Source organism: Plectropomus leopardus, chromosome 3 (genome assembly GCF_008729295.1).
Source record: "Plectropomus leopardus isolate mb chromosome 3, YSFRI_Pleo_2.0, whole genome shotgun sequence".
Lineage (NCBI taxonomy): Eukaryota > Metazoa > Chordata > Actinopteri > Perciformes > Serranidae > Plectropomus > Plectropomus leopardus.
Genome location: NC_056465.1, coordinates 14,900,175 through 14,916,302, shown reverse-complemented (window position 1 = coordinate 14,916,302; position 16,128 = coordinate 14,900,175). Strand labels below are relative to the sequence as shown.

The following is a 16,128-nucleotide window of genomic DNA, read 5'->3' as shown; positions in this document are numbered from 1 at the left end:
TTATGGAACTTCTGACTACACTCCAGCATCCTCTCCTGTAAATGGGGGAATAAAAGTAATGAAAATGTCAATACCATAAAGTAGTGGTCCTTCGCGCAGCCAGAATCTGGAGTTTTTGAGGGAAGAGTGACAGCTCTTTGTTGGTGAATAGAAATCAGTGGCGATGGAGAGAGAGAGAGAGAAAGAGAGATTGAGGGAGAGACACCAAGTGAGAGGAGAGAGAGTGAGAGAGAGAGAGAGAGAGGGAGAGAGGGGAACTCCTCCTACCAAATTATTCAGACTGGGCAGGCTTTGCTCTCTTCACAAATAGGACACGGTTCTCAAATCCAGGCAGTCCCAACCTGACCTCCAAGCACCAAGGAACCCCTGACTGGGATAATCGGGAGAGAGAAATCACCAAAAAGAAACAACAACAAAAAAAACTTTGTGTCATTATTTTTGGCGAGTGTTCACTCTGTAGCCCCCCTCCCCTCCTCCCTCCCCACCACCACTTCCACACCGGTTTGTCGCGTCATTTGGACTATATATTTTTTGCTGGAGGAGAGACATTCACGGGAAGAAGGAAAAAGCTGGTGTACCACCACCACCAACTCCTCCTGTCCCACCCATGTTGTAGTTTCTTCGTGCTTCTTTTCTTCCAGTTGCCTTTGCACTGTGGCGAGGAGGTGATCTGAATCTCTGGGGCTGTGTTGTTGTTGTTTTGTTTGCCTCTCAGAGCCTCATAGCCCATTTGGATGCGCTGAGAGAGCGGGGCGCAGCGCTGCAGTACAGTATATGGAAGTTGTGGGCTGCAAGACAGAGGCAGGCAGTTGCACGTTGCGTCCAGGACCGGGAGCCATGCTTTTCCACGGGATCTCCGGGGATCACATCCAAGGGATCATGGAGGAGATGGAGAGAAGGTCGAAAACGGAGTCGCGCCTGGCGAAGGGCATGCAGCTCAACGGCAGAGAGTCGGTAAGAGCCCCGTTGACCCGCGTTTGAATTCATGTTAAAAGTCGTTTTAACCTCCGTCACTGCGTAAACGGCGACCGTGGCACCGTTAACCTGCTAGGAAATGTACAGTTGTTCTGTGGTAAGTCAGAGACCACTAAGAAGGATTTATCAGTTACTTCTTTGTATATAATTATGGTAAAAATCTTTTCTTTCAATTTTAAATCCAAAATCTATTTTCTCCTCTATAATTAATATCCTATGATTTTAATAGCTCAAAATTTTCCTGCTCAAAACATAAACTCCGTGCCTGCAACTTGACATGCAGTTGTCTCAAAATATATTCGAAATACACACATTTACTTTTGGCAGCAAATAAAACATTGTACATTAAAACAGTAATATTTAATTTATGTGGACACATATTAATTTTAAATCTGGTAATTACACATTTATAAATAACTGTTGACAAAAAAAACACGGTGAAATATTATTATTATAACACATTTGTGTTTTATTCTTTTAACCAGAAAAATACTATATTCACTATGTATATATTTTAAAAAGGCTTGTATTTAATATTTTAATAACTTTCACACCCAAACTAACAGTTTGTTCTTTTCTTTGAATTTGTCTACAAATAAAGGGGATATTAAACTAATACAATATTAGGTTAGCAATACAAATGTATTTCTTTCTCCTCGATATTGAGATTTTTTCAGTTTCATAGATGTCGTTTATTCCTTCATTTGGGCCGTAACACACCGAGCCTGCGTTTCTTTAACGGCGTGTTGAAATTGCTCTTCAAAAGGCCTTTAGCTACTTGACAGATAAAACTAGTTTAAAATCATGTCCAGAAATTTACCAAAGGCCTGTTGTTTCTGTTTTAGTATACTATATTTTGCATTAGATTTCCCCGTCAGGAGGTAGTTACCATGCGCTCTCTCCCCTCTCTGTGCCTCAGACCATGCCTTCAATGAGCCCGGAGAAGCCTGCTCTGTGTGCCGGCTGTGGCGGCAAGATTTCGGACAGATACTACCTCCTGGCCGTGGACAAACAGTGGCACCTGAGGTGTCTCAAATGCTGTGAATGTAAACTAGCGCTGGAGTCGGAGTTAACGTGTTTTGCCAAGGATGGGAGTATCTATTGCAAGGAGGATTACTACAGGTAAGAAAAATTAAGGTTACACATTCATAGCTTGTAAATTTACAAGACAGCTTTGGAAAATATTTGGCTCTCTGTCATGCGCACACGCACGCGCGTGTAATCATCAAAAGCTGCTGCTTTACAGGAAAATTCCTTTTAAACTTTTAAATGAATTTTTGGAAAAAAGAAGAATAAGAAGCACAGCCACTGTTATTAACCCTGATTCAACAGGCTCCTGTTGTTCATCTGGAATAATTTTGAAGCTTTCAGTCCAATTAGACGTGATTCTTGTCTGAATAGAATCCTAACACTCTCCCAGGGCCACTGCATGCTGTTCACTGAGAAAAAGTTCTGATATGATTTTTTTTTCTTTTTACTTTTATTCGTTTGTGGTTTAGATGTAATAGTTTCTATAGCTCTGAGTGTAATATAAACTACATTAGCTTGCATGAGTCAGCCCAGGAACAAAGGACTACATCGTTATATCCTTCATTTATATATTTTTTTTCTTAAAAAAAAAGTAAAATACAGTGGCTTTTGTCAGCATGTAAAGTGGCCTAACATGACTTAATATGGAAATAATAAATTAAAAATGCTGTTATGGGTCAGATATGTTGTACAATATTTTAGCATGGCTTTACACAGCCATGCCATAATGTTATTTATAAGCATAAGAAAACAACCCATGAAAGAAAAAAATGCTACTGGCGAAATATGTTACTCTCTTACAATACCATACCTGTAGCCTTTTGTGTTTAATGTCAGCTTAACTGCCAAGAGGTTAGTAATAATAGGCTGGTTTTATCATTGAAACTGTACTGACTTTTTGCTTATTTAATAGGGACGCACATGGAAAGTATATTTTTACTCCAAACAAAATGTGGCCTATCGACCAGCCGTCACTCAGTTGCAGGCCATATGTAGCCATACAGCCTGTTACAGGCTGTGTCAGACGGTCTACACACGCCTCACTGAAACGCACGAAAAAATAGTTAGCATATTTTAGCCTCTGACAGCTCGTGTTAGCTTATTTCGCCCTCTGCCTTTGTGTTTGTCCCATTTGGTCTCTATGTATGAGGAGTCTTGACGATTTGTCTGTTCCAGAAGGTTCTCAGTGCAGAGGTGCGCGCGCTGCCACCTCGGGATATCGGCCTCGGAGATGGTGATGCGGGCGCGCGACTCCGTGTACCACCTGAGCTGCTTCACGTGCACTACTTGCAACAAGACGCTGACTACGGGCGACCACTTCGGCATGAAGGACAGCCTGGTGTACTGCCGGCTCCACTTCGAGACGCTGGTACAGGGACCGGACTACCATCAGCAGCTCAACTTCGCCGAGCTGGCAGCCAAGGGGGGCGGCCTCACCCTACCCTACTTCAACGGTACCGGAACGGCACAGAAAGGGAGGCCGCGCAAGAGGAAGAGCCCGGCCATGGGGATAGATATACCCAGCTACAACACAGGTGAGACAGCATGCTGCTCGGAGCTCAGAGCAGAGCCTCGCATCAATGACATACAAACACATACACAATGGAAAATCATTTGTAAATAGCCAGTCTGAGTTTTTTTGTAACTTACTTTGTTTAGGTGCAAAAGTAGGCTGGACGTCTGCCCTGTGGTTAGGCCTATATATAGAGAAAGTGAAACGTACAGCAAAACACACCGAGCTTTTTACCAGACTGCACTCTATACTAAACTGTTCCTCATATAGCTCAGAAAACAAAACAAAACAAAACAAAACAAAACAAAACAAAACAAAATAAACAAACAAACCTATGGTCCCTGGACCATAACAAGGGAACATTTCACTGCTTTGTGATTTATGCATTCCTCACTAAAATGGTCCTCGGACTTTACTGATCAAAATATCGTCGTATTGATTTATTTTATTGTTTTAAAATATAGCAGCAAAAGTATTAAAGTTACTTTAAATCAACCTCAAATAAATAGAAAATAAATAAAGTAAATAATTCAGTTAAAAAAAACATCTCCTTTGAGGGGCAGGAGGGCAAGGGGAGACAACACGATTTTTTTTTTTTGCTTGTTTGCTCTGTGATTTATATTCCTTGCATTCCAATAAAAATGAAAAATCTAACAAAAAAAACCCCAAAAAACAAACAAACAATGAAATAAAAAATCGGGATTTTTTCCATTGCGCAGAAGACCCTCGCTATTTTTAGTCCAAACGGTTTCTCAACGCCCCATCTCCATCAGCCGTCTGAAATGGATGCATGTCTCCTGCAGGCTATGCTAATATAGGTGAGCACTGCGTGCGTGTAACGGCGCCCGCAGCCGTGTGCTAATTGATCTACAGCTTTCTGTCCACGCGTCTTTGACGCACCGTTGTTGTGCATTAAACTGTGGCGTGTGTTGCGCAGAGAGTGATCGAAATTTGACCTCACCGTTAACGTGCATATTGAAGTCTATAATTAATATGAGCTAATTTAGGTCAAAATAAATTTGTAGAATGGATGTGACGGGGGTACATGAAGTCTGGAACTCATGCGTAAAAATCGTGGCCAAAATCATTGTTTTGCACGTCTTTGACTTTTGTTGGATGGCAGAAAAACTGTAATCACACTCATCATTGAGAAACTGTTAAATGTAGGTTTCATCTCAAATCTTGCATTGAATCGCTGAATGTTATAACCCGACCCCCCACCCCCCCTGCAGCGTCCCCATTTTGTTGTCGCTTTCTGCGAATTAGTGTGCGGTTGAGAAAGTTTGTCATTGTGCGCCAAGTTTCCTCTGTTCCCGGTGAATAGGGAGGAATAAGGGTAATCTGCGCGTTAATTGTTCTCCGTTAATTAGAGGTGACGTTGGAATCCCTGGCCTCCCGTGCGGCGGTCAGCACAGTTCTCAGGGACACAGCAGCGCCGTGCAGAGGGGCCTGCTGCAGGGAGAGGGGCCAGCGGCTCCAAACACAGCACTGTACAGTCCGCGCTCCGCTTCAAGGGGCTTTGGGTTTGTTATTCGCAAACAAAATTCCGAGAGATTATGCAAATCCTAAAATTCTCATGGATGCCTTAATAGGAAAATAACTGTTCTAGAACTGTGTTTTTTTTTTTTTTAAATATCAGAATATCTGTACTACAACAAACTTTTGAGATGAAATAAAATAAGAAATATTATGCTGCTACAAAAGGTAAAAAAAAATCACACAAAAGAAAATCCCACAGAGAAAGACATAAAATACTGTAAGATTTCCCCGTGAGCTCATTATTAAGCACCACAGACACAGTAAAGGTCCCAGTGGGAATATTATATTTTTCATTTGGGATGTTTAAATAGAATAGACTAGTGTGAAGTAGAATAGAATAATGTCCTAATTTAAAAAGAGGCTTTCTGGCTTCTTTAAGCCTAAGTGCAATGCCTTTTTTTGTGCATTTTGGAAATGTTAATTATAATTCTTGTATGATGATTTTTTTTTTTTTTACCTCATAACAGACAGATTTAAACTAAAACAACAAAAATCAGAACATAGAAAAGAAAAAAGAAAATATATTTGTATAAAAAATGGAATTAGCAAACAACTAAAAGATATAGTTTATATTTTCTTTTTTCCAACATACTCTTTTCCCTGTTTTGTTCAGGTTAATGCATCGTTCTGCAGATCAGGAGATTCAATATTCATGACAAATAGAATGAGGTTTTGTTTGAGGTTTTGTTTCTGCTTTAGCGAGCACATTCATGTTTGTTTTCACCAGGGAAAGGTGTGGGTCTACTGAGTATTGCACACCACTCTGTAAAGTTTGGTCTTGTTTGGATATAGAGACCCCTAGTGGGTAATATCAAGTGAAACACAATCCAGTGAGGGCTAGAACACAAGAACATAGGTGTCAATAATTGTCATATTAAAGGTTCAAATAGGTGTCACAAGAAAAATTCTCACATGAAAATAAAATCAGAATTCACGGCATATTATAAGACAGCGCCAAACATTAAAAATCCCACAGTTTGATGAATCAGTTTCTGCCTTATTCACATGGATTTGTAATTGAATTCAATAATTCATTTTTAAGAAAGTGTTTGCACTGTATCCTTATGATGAAATCTTGGTGTAAGTTATTTGATATTTTATCATCCACTGAGCAAAACAACGGGTCAGCATTTTGGTTACAAGGAGACAAGAAAATCAATACAACCTACTATATAATTTAGAAATCCTATGCTCTTTCTTTGGTGCTCAGATTTCCACTCCTTCTGCACTAAAGTAAGAGATGAGATTTTAGTAAATGCTAGATTCTATAGAAAAATCTAAACAAATAACAATGGATTGTCACTGATTGTATTTTGTTGTATATTTTGGTTGCAGTCATGTAAATGTTCTATAGTCACATGCTAATTTAATTTGCAAGTATTTATTTGGCATTGGAATTTTATCTGTTCCCACAGTAAAGAGTTATGTAAGCATTTTATTTCTAAAACAACACCATAGTGAAATAAAGTGCTAAGATTATATTTTTCTTAAATGCACCTGCAAATGTTTCAGAAGCACTGTTAAGAAATACATTAATTTAATTTAGTGGATACGTTTTTTGCATTTTGCCGTTTTAATATTCATACAGGACTAAGCAACTGACAAATGAGGCCCATTAGGACTATTAGTCTTTGCAAACACAAGCAAATAGTTTTTAGCCTGATCCCGGTATACGGTTATAATACATCATTTTTCATTTAAAGAAAGAAATGTACTTGCATTTTTTAGAAAAGCTACAATAATCACAATTTCCAGTGTATTATAGTTATTTCAGTTTAGTCAGTTCAGTGAGATTCTTGACTGCCATTTGTCCATATATTCCAATTTATTGTGATAAATATAACAAACTTTAAATATTTCTCATGATGGCGTATTATAGATCTGTTAGGATAGCAAGTCAATGGAAATACAGGAACAATCAAATTCACGTCATAGGCTTAATCTAATTGTGTCTTTTCTTTCCCTGCAAAACTGGAGTTTGTAACAAGATATTCAATTAAATATTGAGCCTTCAGACGATGTAATATTCAGTCAGTGACCATTGCAAGTCGTCAGATTTAAGCAGTTTTATGATTTGAATAACATCATCTTGATAGTAGAGGAGTGATTTGCTTTATTACCACTTAGTTGTCACTTCTTTGTCAGTCATTTAGCATAATATCAAAATAAATCCAGATGCAAAGCACTAGTTTAAAAAAAAGAAAATGCAGTTGTTGCATTTGGACTGTGACCCACCCCTGTGCTCTGCTGTCTGCCCTCTCAGGCTGTAATGAGAATGACACCGATCACTTGGACCGGGACCAGCAGGCCTACGCTCCAACACAGAAGACCAAACGCATGCGGACCTCCTTCAAGCACCATCAGCTGCGGACAATGAAATCCTACTTTGCCATCAACCACAACCCAGATGCCAAGGACTTAAAGCAGCTGGCCCAGAAAACAGGCCTCACTAAGAGAGTTTTACAGGTAAGCAGAAAGCCATTCTTCTTACTGATCTGATCACCCCATATCTGTGTCTGCACCCTACTCCTCCTCCACGTCCCTCTCATCTCACACCAGTATTATCATTAAAGTCATCCTTTTGATTTTGTTTGTTTGTTTGGTCCATTTAGTCATTAGATGTATATCCAGGGGTTTTATCAGAAATCGTATAGATTCTTAAATGTTATTTTTTTCTGGGAAAGAAAGGAGAAAAGTCGTTCAGAAGCGTAGAAACTTAAGTGTAAAACTGTAGCTGGTATTATTAATAATGAGAGTGCACATGTTCTATTTATCTGTGGAATAGAAAAGGGTGTAATTTAGCTCTCACAGATAAAAAAAAAAATTAAAAGGAAAGGATTATTGTTTTGATTTGCTATTAAAATTCACAGTTCTGTAACTGCTAACTGGTTTATTGTTATCTGCCCCTTAAGATCAAAATAATGTATGAAAAATGCCATTTAAAGTTTTATATACACAAGAAAAGGGAAAGTTGATACAGTAATAGCTGTGATAACTTGATATGTAAAATACTGTACAAATGATTTGATACTTTCTTTTTTTTTATATATATAAAATTAATCTTAAACACAAAAAGTAAAAGCCACACTGGGATTGGTTTGCAGGTTTGGTTCCAAAACGCAAGAGCCAAATTCAGAAGGAACGTTTTGCGACAGGAGAATGGAGGTGTTGATAAGGCTGATGGCACCTCACTCCCTCCACCCTCATCTGACAGTGGGGCCCTGACCCCCCCCTCCAGCGCGGCCACACTAACAGACCTGACAAACCCCTCTATCACTGTAGTGACCTCCGTCACCTCTAGTTTGGACAGCCATGATTCGGGGAGCCCTTCGCAAACTACCTTGACAAACCTTTTCTAACAAGCTATCCCTAGCAGACTGATTTTTTTTTTATCTGATTTTATTTTGTTTTTGTTTATTTTATTTTATTTTATTTTTTCTTTCCTCAATTTACATTTTATTTTTTTAAGTGACACCTTTAAATCTACCAGAGACAGCTCCCTGGAACAGAAAGTGCTGTACTGTGTACACAAACAAGAACAACAAGAGCAAGAAACAGCAGCGACCACATTAAAAACACAAGGAAATCATTTTAATGTGTAGCATTTGAAACCGCATGGCAGCCGTGTCTGTAGTTGACTAACAGTATGCTGAGACTGATTTTGGACAGGATATTTTTGAAGCTGACGGCATTAGAACATTGTCATGGATCCCACAATTCATCGGAAAAAAAAACTAAACTTGAATCTTGTCTGGAAAGCTAGATTTTTACTTGATTTGACCTTATTTGTACATTTGTATTGAATTATGATAAAATGATCCCTTCCTAATTTATGGTTAATTGCTAAATTTTAAAATAATATGAATATTTTGCCCTCAGAAACATGTATATGTATGCACTGTGTTCGCACTATCCAATTTAAAGATTTCTTTTTCTGTTTTGGAATCATTTGGGAAATAAACTTGTAGAATGTTCTGTATATGGGCAACTCCAGAAAACAGGCTTTAATTATTTCCGAATGTTTCGGTCTTAAAGACTGAGTTGGATGGAATCAGACTTCGAGATATCCCACAGAGCTACATGTCTAAATTGCATAATAAGCCCCTAACCATCGCAGCTTATACGGCAGGTACATGCTGAAACCACACACATTTTTGTCTTGAGTCACAGATCTGCTGTGATAAAGAAAAAGAAGCTAATCCCACAATCTGTACAGTGGTAACTGTTCAACATGTAATGTTTCTATCCCATTGATAGAAATGGTTTGATAATTAGAAGTCAGCGGGAGAAATTCGGATTGGAGAACAGTTAATGCACGCTGTTGCAATCGATTGTTTTCTTGACAGAGCACTTTTTCAGATTTGTTGGCCTCATAGATTAACTGTAGTCAAATGGATAAATCCTAGTAAGCATATTCATAAACCCACAGCTAAACTCAATTGCACAGTGACAATATACTGCCCAGTGAAAAGTGCATTATTGTTTTTATCATGTTGCTCAGGGTAACAATGTGATTTTAAAAAGGGAAAAGGAGTCGGGGTGGTGAGAAATTAAGTGATTGCGACGTTGCAGACTAGATTTGTAGAGCTGACATGAGCATTCAAATGACCTCAGATAGGTGGAGTCGTAAGAGGCAGCCAGTGGGAAATCATTGTCCATGTGTTCTCCTTTTTGGCCATATTTATACTTTCTTTAATGACACTTGCCACTGAACAGACCAAAAACATGTTTCTTCTGGCTGAAAGATAGAGAGAAAAGAAAGATCTTCAATGGAGTTGATACATTTCATTGTGAGCGTCACAATTTGTTCTATTGTAGAACAAAGTGGTACTCTAGATCTACTTATTGAAGTAGATGCCTAACTCAGTTCTACTATGTGCCTTATGCTATAACTTGGGAGAAAGTTTGTGAAATTCAGGATATATGTGTTCTTTGTTAACTGATTCACATCCTTTTGACGCCTCACTAGTTTTGTACTGTTTTGCATCTTATTTCCGAAGATCTTTTTATGGTGTATCCTGTTAAAAAGGGGGCAGCGATGTCATAGAAAGCATTTGTGCACTCTTTCAGATATAGTTGGGTAATCCAAGAACCTTATATATTGATCTTCGTGTTAATAGTTGAGTACAGTAAGTGTTCTATCAAGATTGTCCATGTTTCCCTGTTTCTTGATAAAGATGGTGTATAGAAACTATTTCCCCTTAAATATTTATGGACCAAACGGTTGTTATATATCTTATTAAATTTGTGTGAATAAAAAAATACTTTGCTTTAAATGGGTTTTATTTTTCATTACACTTGCCATTTTTTGTGTTCTATCTTGAATACAATTTTTCGTTTATCACATCAACAAACGAGAAAGCATTCAGTTCTTAATGACCAGTTAAACGTCCTCATTTTGCTTCCATTTTTAATTTCTATTTCCTATTTTATGATGTTTATGGTTTTTAACGTAATGCCCCATGGATTTGCATCTAAACCCTGCAGTCAAAAATATGAAATTGCTTTTTAATGCATGAACATGGCTTTAAAATTTAAATCAAAGGAATGCTGCAAAGCATACTCTGACATCTTTCTAGGTATATCAATATAGTATATATTTATGCATAACATATTGGTAAACCTAAAATGAAGTAAGAGTAAATGCAGACCTCGTAAAGCCAGGTTGCTCTGTAGTTAATATATTCTTACTCTATCATTTCTTTCAGGGAGAACAAATCTTGGGGCATTACAGCCATACATCCCGACGTTTGAAAATTCCCTAAAGTATTAACAGAAGGGGAAAACTTTGATGGGAATTCCTCACCATTGAAGACAAAGACAATATTAGGATAAGATGATAGCATATTGAGAACAAATAAAAGACCAACATAAAACCTGTTTTAGTTGCAAATGTACATCAGATGATTTTTTAAAACAAAAGTTTGTCCTGAATGTTCGAATCCATCAGCGGAGGAGACCTCACAATGTATGATATTTATGATATCAATGTGAAAAAAAAAACAACTTTCTGTGTTGGAATGGTTAAATGCACAAAACTGATGATAAAATGTATTGTAACATAGTAAAAAAAAAACCTCACAGAAAGGTACAGGATGTGATTAGAAGACAGCAGGCATCCAACATGACAACAGTGTGAAACAGAGACGGTATGGATGCTACTGGTACAAAAACACACACGCACACACGACACATAACCTTTCTCCCACTGCCTTGCTCCTATCTAAGCACAATATACACATTCCCACAATCTTTGTTCTCCAACACACACAAACACACATGCACTGTTACACACACATACACGAATGCACACATGCTGCTGCCCCCATGCACCCCACCCAAGAATCAGCTTGCTAAATAGAAGTTTTCTTTTGTCACAAGTGTCATTTCGTAAACACATGGCCTCCTTGAAACTCGGCAGCAGGATGCCCATCAAATATGATGAGTGTATGAAGAGGACTGCAGAGCTGGAGCTTTGCCATCTGGCTGTACCGAGGGAAGGAAGTGAAAAAAACAAAGCAGATAAAGAAGAGATTCTCATTTTGCATGCGCCTCATCATCTTGTTAACATTTTTCCTTGAGATGTATATTATTTCCTTTGATTCATTGTATGATCCATTGTCAGCTGCAAAATAAAGCATATGAAAATGATGTCCCTGATGCCCATATAGTACCTCACAGTGGAAAAACATTTCTATAAATTATATTACAGCTGCCATTTTTTTTTTTTAATATTTATGGTATAAATCAATTCTTTTTAGTTCTATTTCACTCAAACTAAAAAGTGATTTAAAAGTATAGTCACACGTGCACATGCACATACATGTTTTTGTAGGTTAACAAAAAAGGTGGACAATAAATTTAAACTGTAACACAGGTAAAAACATAATTGCTTCAGTTAGTTGTTAGTCTCATTACTTAGTATGAATGCTGGGTATGTAATGTAAAGAAGGTGTGTTGTGGAAAGAGAAAAAAGAGAAAGAGAGAGCGAGAGAGAGTGAGAGAGAGACTGAAGCCACATGGGGACCAGTAAACAGGCTGGTGTTGAATTCCAACAATGTGGGAAACAGCAAACACTTCAGTCAGTCCAAGAGGAAACCTCAGTCGCTGGGGTGCCTGTGCGCTGTGGCAGCAGGGCTGTGTTCCCTGGGTCTGATGGGAGGACGGTGGGCGGGTTGACACCACAGAGCTACAGGAAGCAGGGGCTGGAGCAGAAAACACAAACAAACACAGCCAGCCCCGCACAGTTTTTGGAGCTGCGAGATGAAAATTCTGGACAGCGTCATTGCCCTGTGTTGACAAGAATTTCAGGGGTTTGCTGCTGGGCTGGCGGTGACTGGAATGCATCTTATCGGAAACATTTGTGTGTATGTGTGTGTGTGTGTGTGTGTGTGTGTGTGTGTGTGTACGTGCGTGTGTGTAAGCAATGCCTAATCAGCCACTATCTTGCCAATAGGACCGCTTCAACATATTCCAGGTATGTTATTATTTTTTTAATTTCCAGAAATATATTGTAAGGAAGAATGAAAAATACATGTTGTGTTCCCTTGTGACTATGCAATCAAGCATTTGTGCACCACATGTATCTTTGGCCTGTTAAAGTGGAAACAGACAGGTTTTTGCTTTAACTTGTTCTGAGGTAGATGTTGATTGCACAATGTAATGGATGTAGAGTAATGATAGCAATTGCGGTCAGACCGGTCCCCTATAAATGTTGCTTTAACTATGCAATTCTGTCGGAATGCAGGTATGATCTCTTGGGAAAATGAAGGTGTGATTATGACACAAAGGAAGTGCGTCAGCCATTGTGCAAGCAAAACAGGACGAAGATAGCGCTGTTGTTTTCCCTGATAGCAATCCCCCCGTTTCCATAGAATATGTGCATTAGTCTCCCCATGATGTGGCAGATAACTTTAATTTAAAAAAATCAATGCTCAATATTTTCTGTCTGGAAACCCCCATCTCATATGTGCCCCCCTAAATGTTAAAACAAAACGTACGCCCTTACCGAATGTCAAAGAGTATGAATGTAAGTTCTTTGTATTTCTATCTCCAGTATTGAAAATGGCAGATGTTGGCACCAGGTTTTGAGGAAAATGAAAAGCGATCTATTTCAGAAGTTGTATGTTTCCACTTTAACTTACTGCAAAACCACAAAATTCAGTAACTAGTGAGACAAATCTTATTTTTTAAAGATTATTTTTGTCTTTTTGCCTTAAGTCAGTGGGACAGTTTAGGTGTAAAAGGGTAGAGAGAAAGGGGACAACATGCAGCAAAGGGCTGCAGGTTGGAATTGAACCCTCAGCTGCTGCAATAAGGTCACAGCCCCAGCACATGGGGCATCTGCTCTACCAGGTGAGCTACCAGGCACCCAAAGAGAAATCTAATTTCAACCTGCAACCCTTACTGTTCCATTAATCTCAGTGTCAAAAAATAAATACAGTGCTGCCTGTCTATGCAGAGACCTCAACAGGTAGAAAAGGAGGGCTTCTGCCATCTGACATCCTCCTCCACCTCTCTTATCTCCTCCCCCTGTTAAATGACAGCCTCTGTGTACTGTGACTGCACAAAAACAATGCTGACAGGGATGACTGTTTCCTGTCATACAAGCAGCCTGTTTATAGAGTGCAGGAGACTCTGATATGTGACACATTGAAAAGAAAAGATATGAAATGCTCTCCCATATAAGCTCAAATGTAAAACTTGCAGAAACTAAAAATACACACTTTTTATGGACAACACATGAGTAGGTTTTTATTTAATTCACTGACAGCAAGGGTTAAAATATTTGCAGCATTTTAAATGTATAAACAAGGAGAAAGTACATTTAACTTACACTGGGTTCATGCCAGTTCATTAGGGTTTTAAAAAACTGCTCAAACTTGTGACATTTACCACTGAAGCCTGCCTATTTGGTCAGCTCTGCAGAAAAAAAAACAGTGTTACAAAGGTCAGACTACAAGGACGAGCACTTTCTTCTGTCTGACATCACATACAAATATTAGGGGAAATCTCCAGTGCCCATAAATCATGTTGACATCAGATACCACTCGGCAACTGCCACATAAACCACATCAACAATACAATCACATCCTCTAGCGTCCAACATGTTGTAGGTATCAAAGCTATTCTCCGTAAACAAGAGGTTGCAGCTGTTGAACTAAATCTGGGTGGATATTTTCACCATAGCTCTACTCACTACAACATCACTACCTTCTACAGCTATATAAATTCCCCAGTGTGATCAGTATACACCAGGTAAAGTGTATGTCTGCAGGCACACACACACACACACACACACACACACACACACACACACAAACATGGTCACATGGACATTACCACACATTATACACACACAGTGACAGGCGACAGGGTCGAAACAAAGTATGGGATGATCACTGAGGCATAGGCCACACCTGCAGTTTACATGATGCCCTGATAGTGTTGTTTCTGTTGTCACTGCTTCTGTGTGTGTGTGTGTGTGTGTGTGTGTGTGTGTGTGTGTGTGTGTGTGTGTGTGTGCGTGCGTGTGTGTGTGATATTCTGCCAGTTCCGCCTCAGTTCCCTCCTCTCATTGCTAGGCGCCTATTTAACCTCACCTCACACACCAACCACCCTGCTAACACAGATACACACCGGCACTGGGACACACACAAACACCGACGCACACAGGCAGATGTCAGAGGGGTGACGATGTGAATGAGACACAGCTAAACTGCAATGTGTGTGTATGTGTGTGTATTTTCTGTACATGTGTGTGAGGCTGAGGCCTGCCCTGCTGGTTGATGCAGAGCAGGTGGAGAGATCCTCTGTGCTGGGTGTTTGCCAAGAGAAGGAATACACTAACGTATACACATCCAAGTGCACACAAAACATCACACAAACACACAAAAACAGCCACTGAAAAGCAGGTTTTATAGAGCAGTCTAGGCAGAAATTATATGCCAGTTTTGTCCTTCACATTATCAGACTACCCCTCCTGTGCCTCATTTACGCAGTGCTCTCCACACGCCATAAATCCTTTATTTCTTTGTTGTGCTGTTATTCTATATTTAAAGGTATTTGTTATGTGACGGCTCACATCTAGACAACCTTGAAAATGCTGCGATCAAGGCTGATAACTACGGGTTGCAATTGCACTTTGAAGACAAAACAACATTAATTAGCATTTAAAATGGAAATGCAGGCGTCACATGCATACTGCCTCCAAGTTCACCTGGGTATATGAAGAGAGAGACAACATTTCATACATATTTCCATCTGTAATCCCTTCCTCTTTCCCTCTGATAGCTGTGCTCTGTGAGGTACATAAACAGGAAGCTCATCTACATTGATACGGCATGTTTCAGTGTGTGACAGGTCATCTTTGTACTGGTGGAGTGTAACCTCTCAGTTCTTGCTAAACCTTCAGGATGCACGCAGCTCCTCTCCCCTCCATCTGCTGGTCTCTATGAAGTCTGCACCGGATCACAGGAGCTTTGACTGCAGCTTCTGTCTCTACCACATTGCAGTCATACCTAACCCCTGAGCCAGATCAACAACACAGAGGGAAATAAAAAAGACATGAGTGAAAACATCAACATTTTTTTTCTTTTTAAGTGTCTAAAGTGTGCTTTCAGCCCCTGGGTGCAAAAATTCTGCATATTTAGCAATGAGAAACCCAGGTAGCATTGCACTGAAATGTGTATGTTGAAGAAAACAAAAACTGAACTATGCATGTGTTATAGCAGGTCTTGTTTGCAATAAGTGTTGGTCTTATCATTGCAATACACTTTTGATTGGAAAATAGCCCTTTTCTTTGTATTCAGCAAAGGTCAAATTTGGCCTTAAAAGCTTTTAGATGTTCTTTCATAGTGTTTGCATTCATAAGCAAAACGCATTTATGGCCACATTCTCATAAATCCAATTTAATTATCATTGCATTGCATTTGTGGGCAATTTTTGCTCAGAAAAAGGCCCCATATATGAGCACGGGTTTGTACTAATGCATCAGAGTTAAATGTCACGCTTACAGTAAAATGTCTAAAGCGTCTCTATAAATCCGGCAATTCAACCTTCTTCATTTCCCC

General features: G+C 39.2%; 1 protein-coding gene across 3 annotated transcripts; it reads left to right on the top strand.

Moving 5' to 3' along the window:
* The first annotated feature begins 279 nt into the window (after nt 1-279).
* Nucleotides 280-11,658, top strand: lhx9 (LIM homeobox 9). 3 transcript variants are annotated; one of them, XM_042484226.1, is made up of 5 exons: nt 280-954; nt 1,895-2,097; nt 3,181-3,539; nt 7,320-7,522; nt 10,765-11,658. In XM_042484226.1, exons 1-5 carry the CDS (start codon nt 775-777, stop codon nt 10,819-10,821), a joined length of 1,002 nt encoding a protein of 333 aa, XP_042340160.1. In that variant the 5' UTR covers nt 280-774; the 3' UTR covers nt 10,822-11,658. The 3 variants fall into 3 exon arrangements, with proteins under 3 accessions (XP_042340160.1, XP_042340159.1, XP_042340158.1); XM_042484225.1 differs by lacking the exon at nt 10,765-11,658 and adding an exon at nt 8,161-10,264 and having other exon boundaries at nt 3,184-3,539; XM_042484224.1 differs by lacking the exon at nt 10,765-11,658 and adding an exon at nt 8,161-10,264.
* The last annotated feature ends 4,470 nt before the right edge of the window (nt 11,659-16,128 follow it).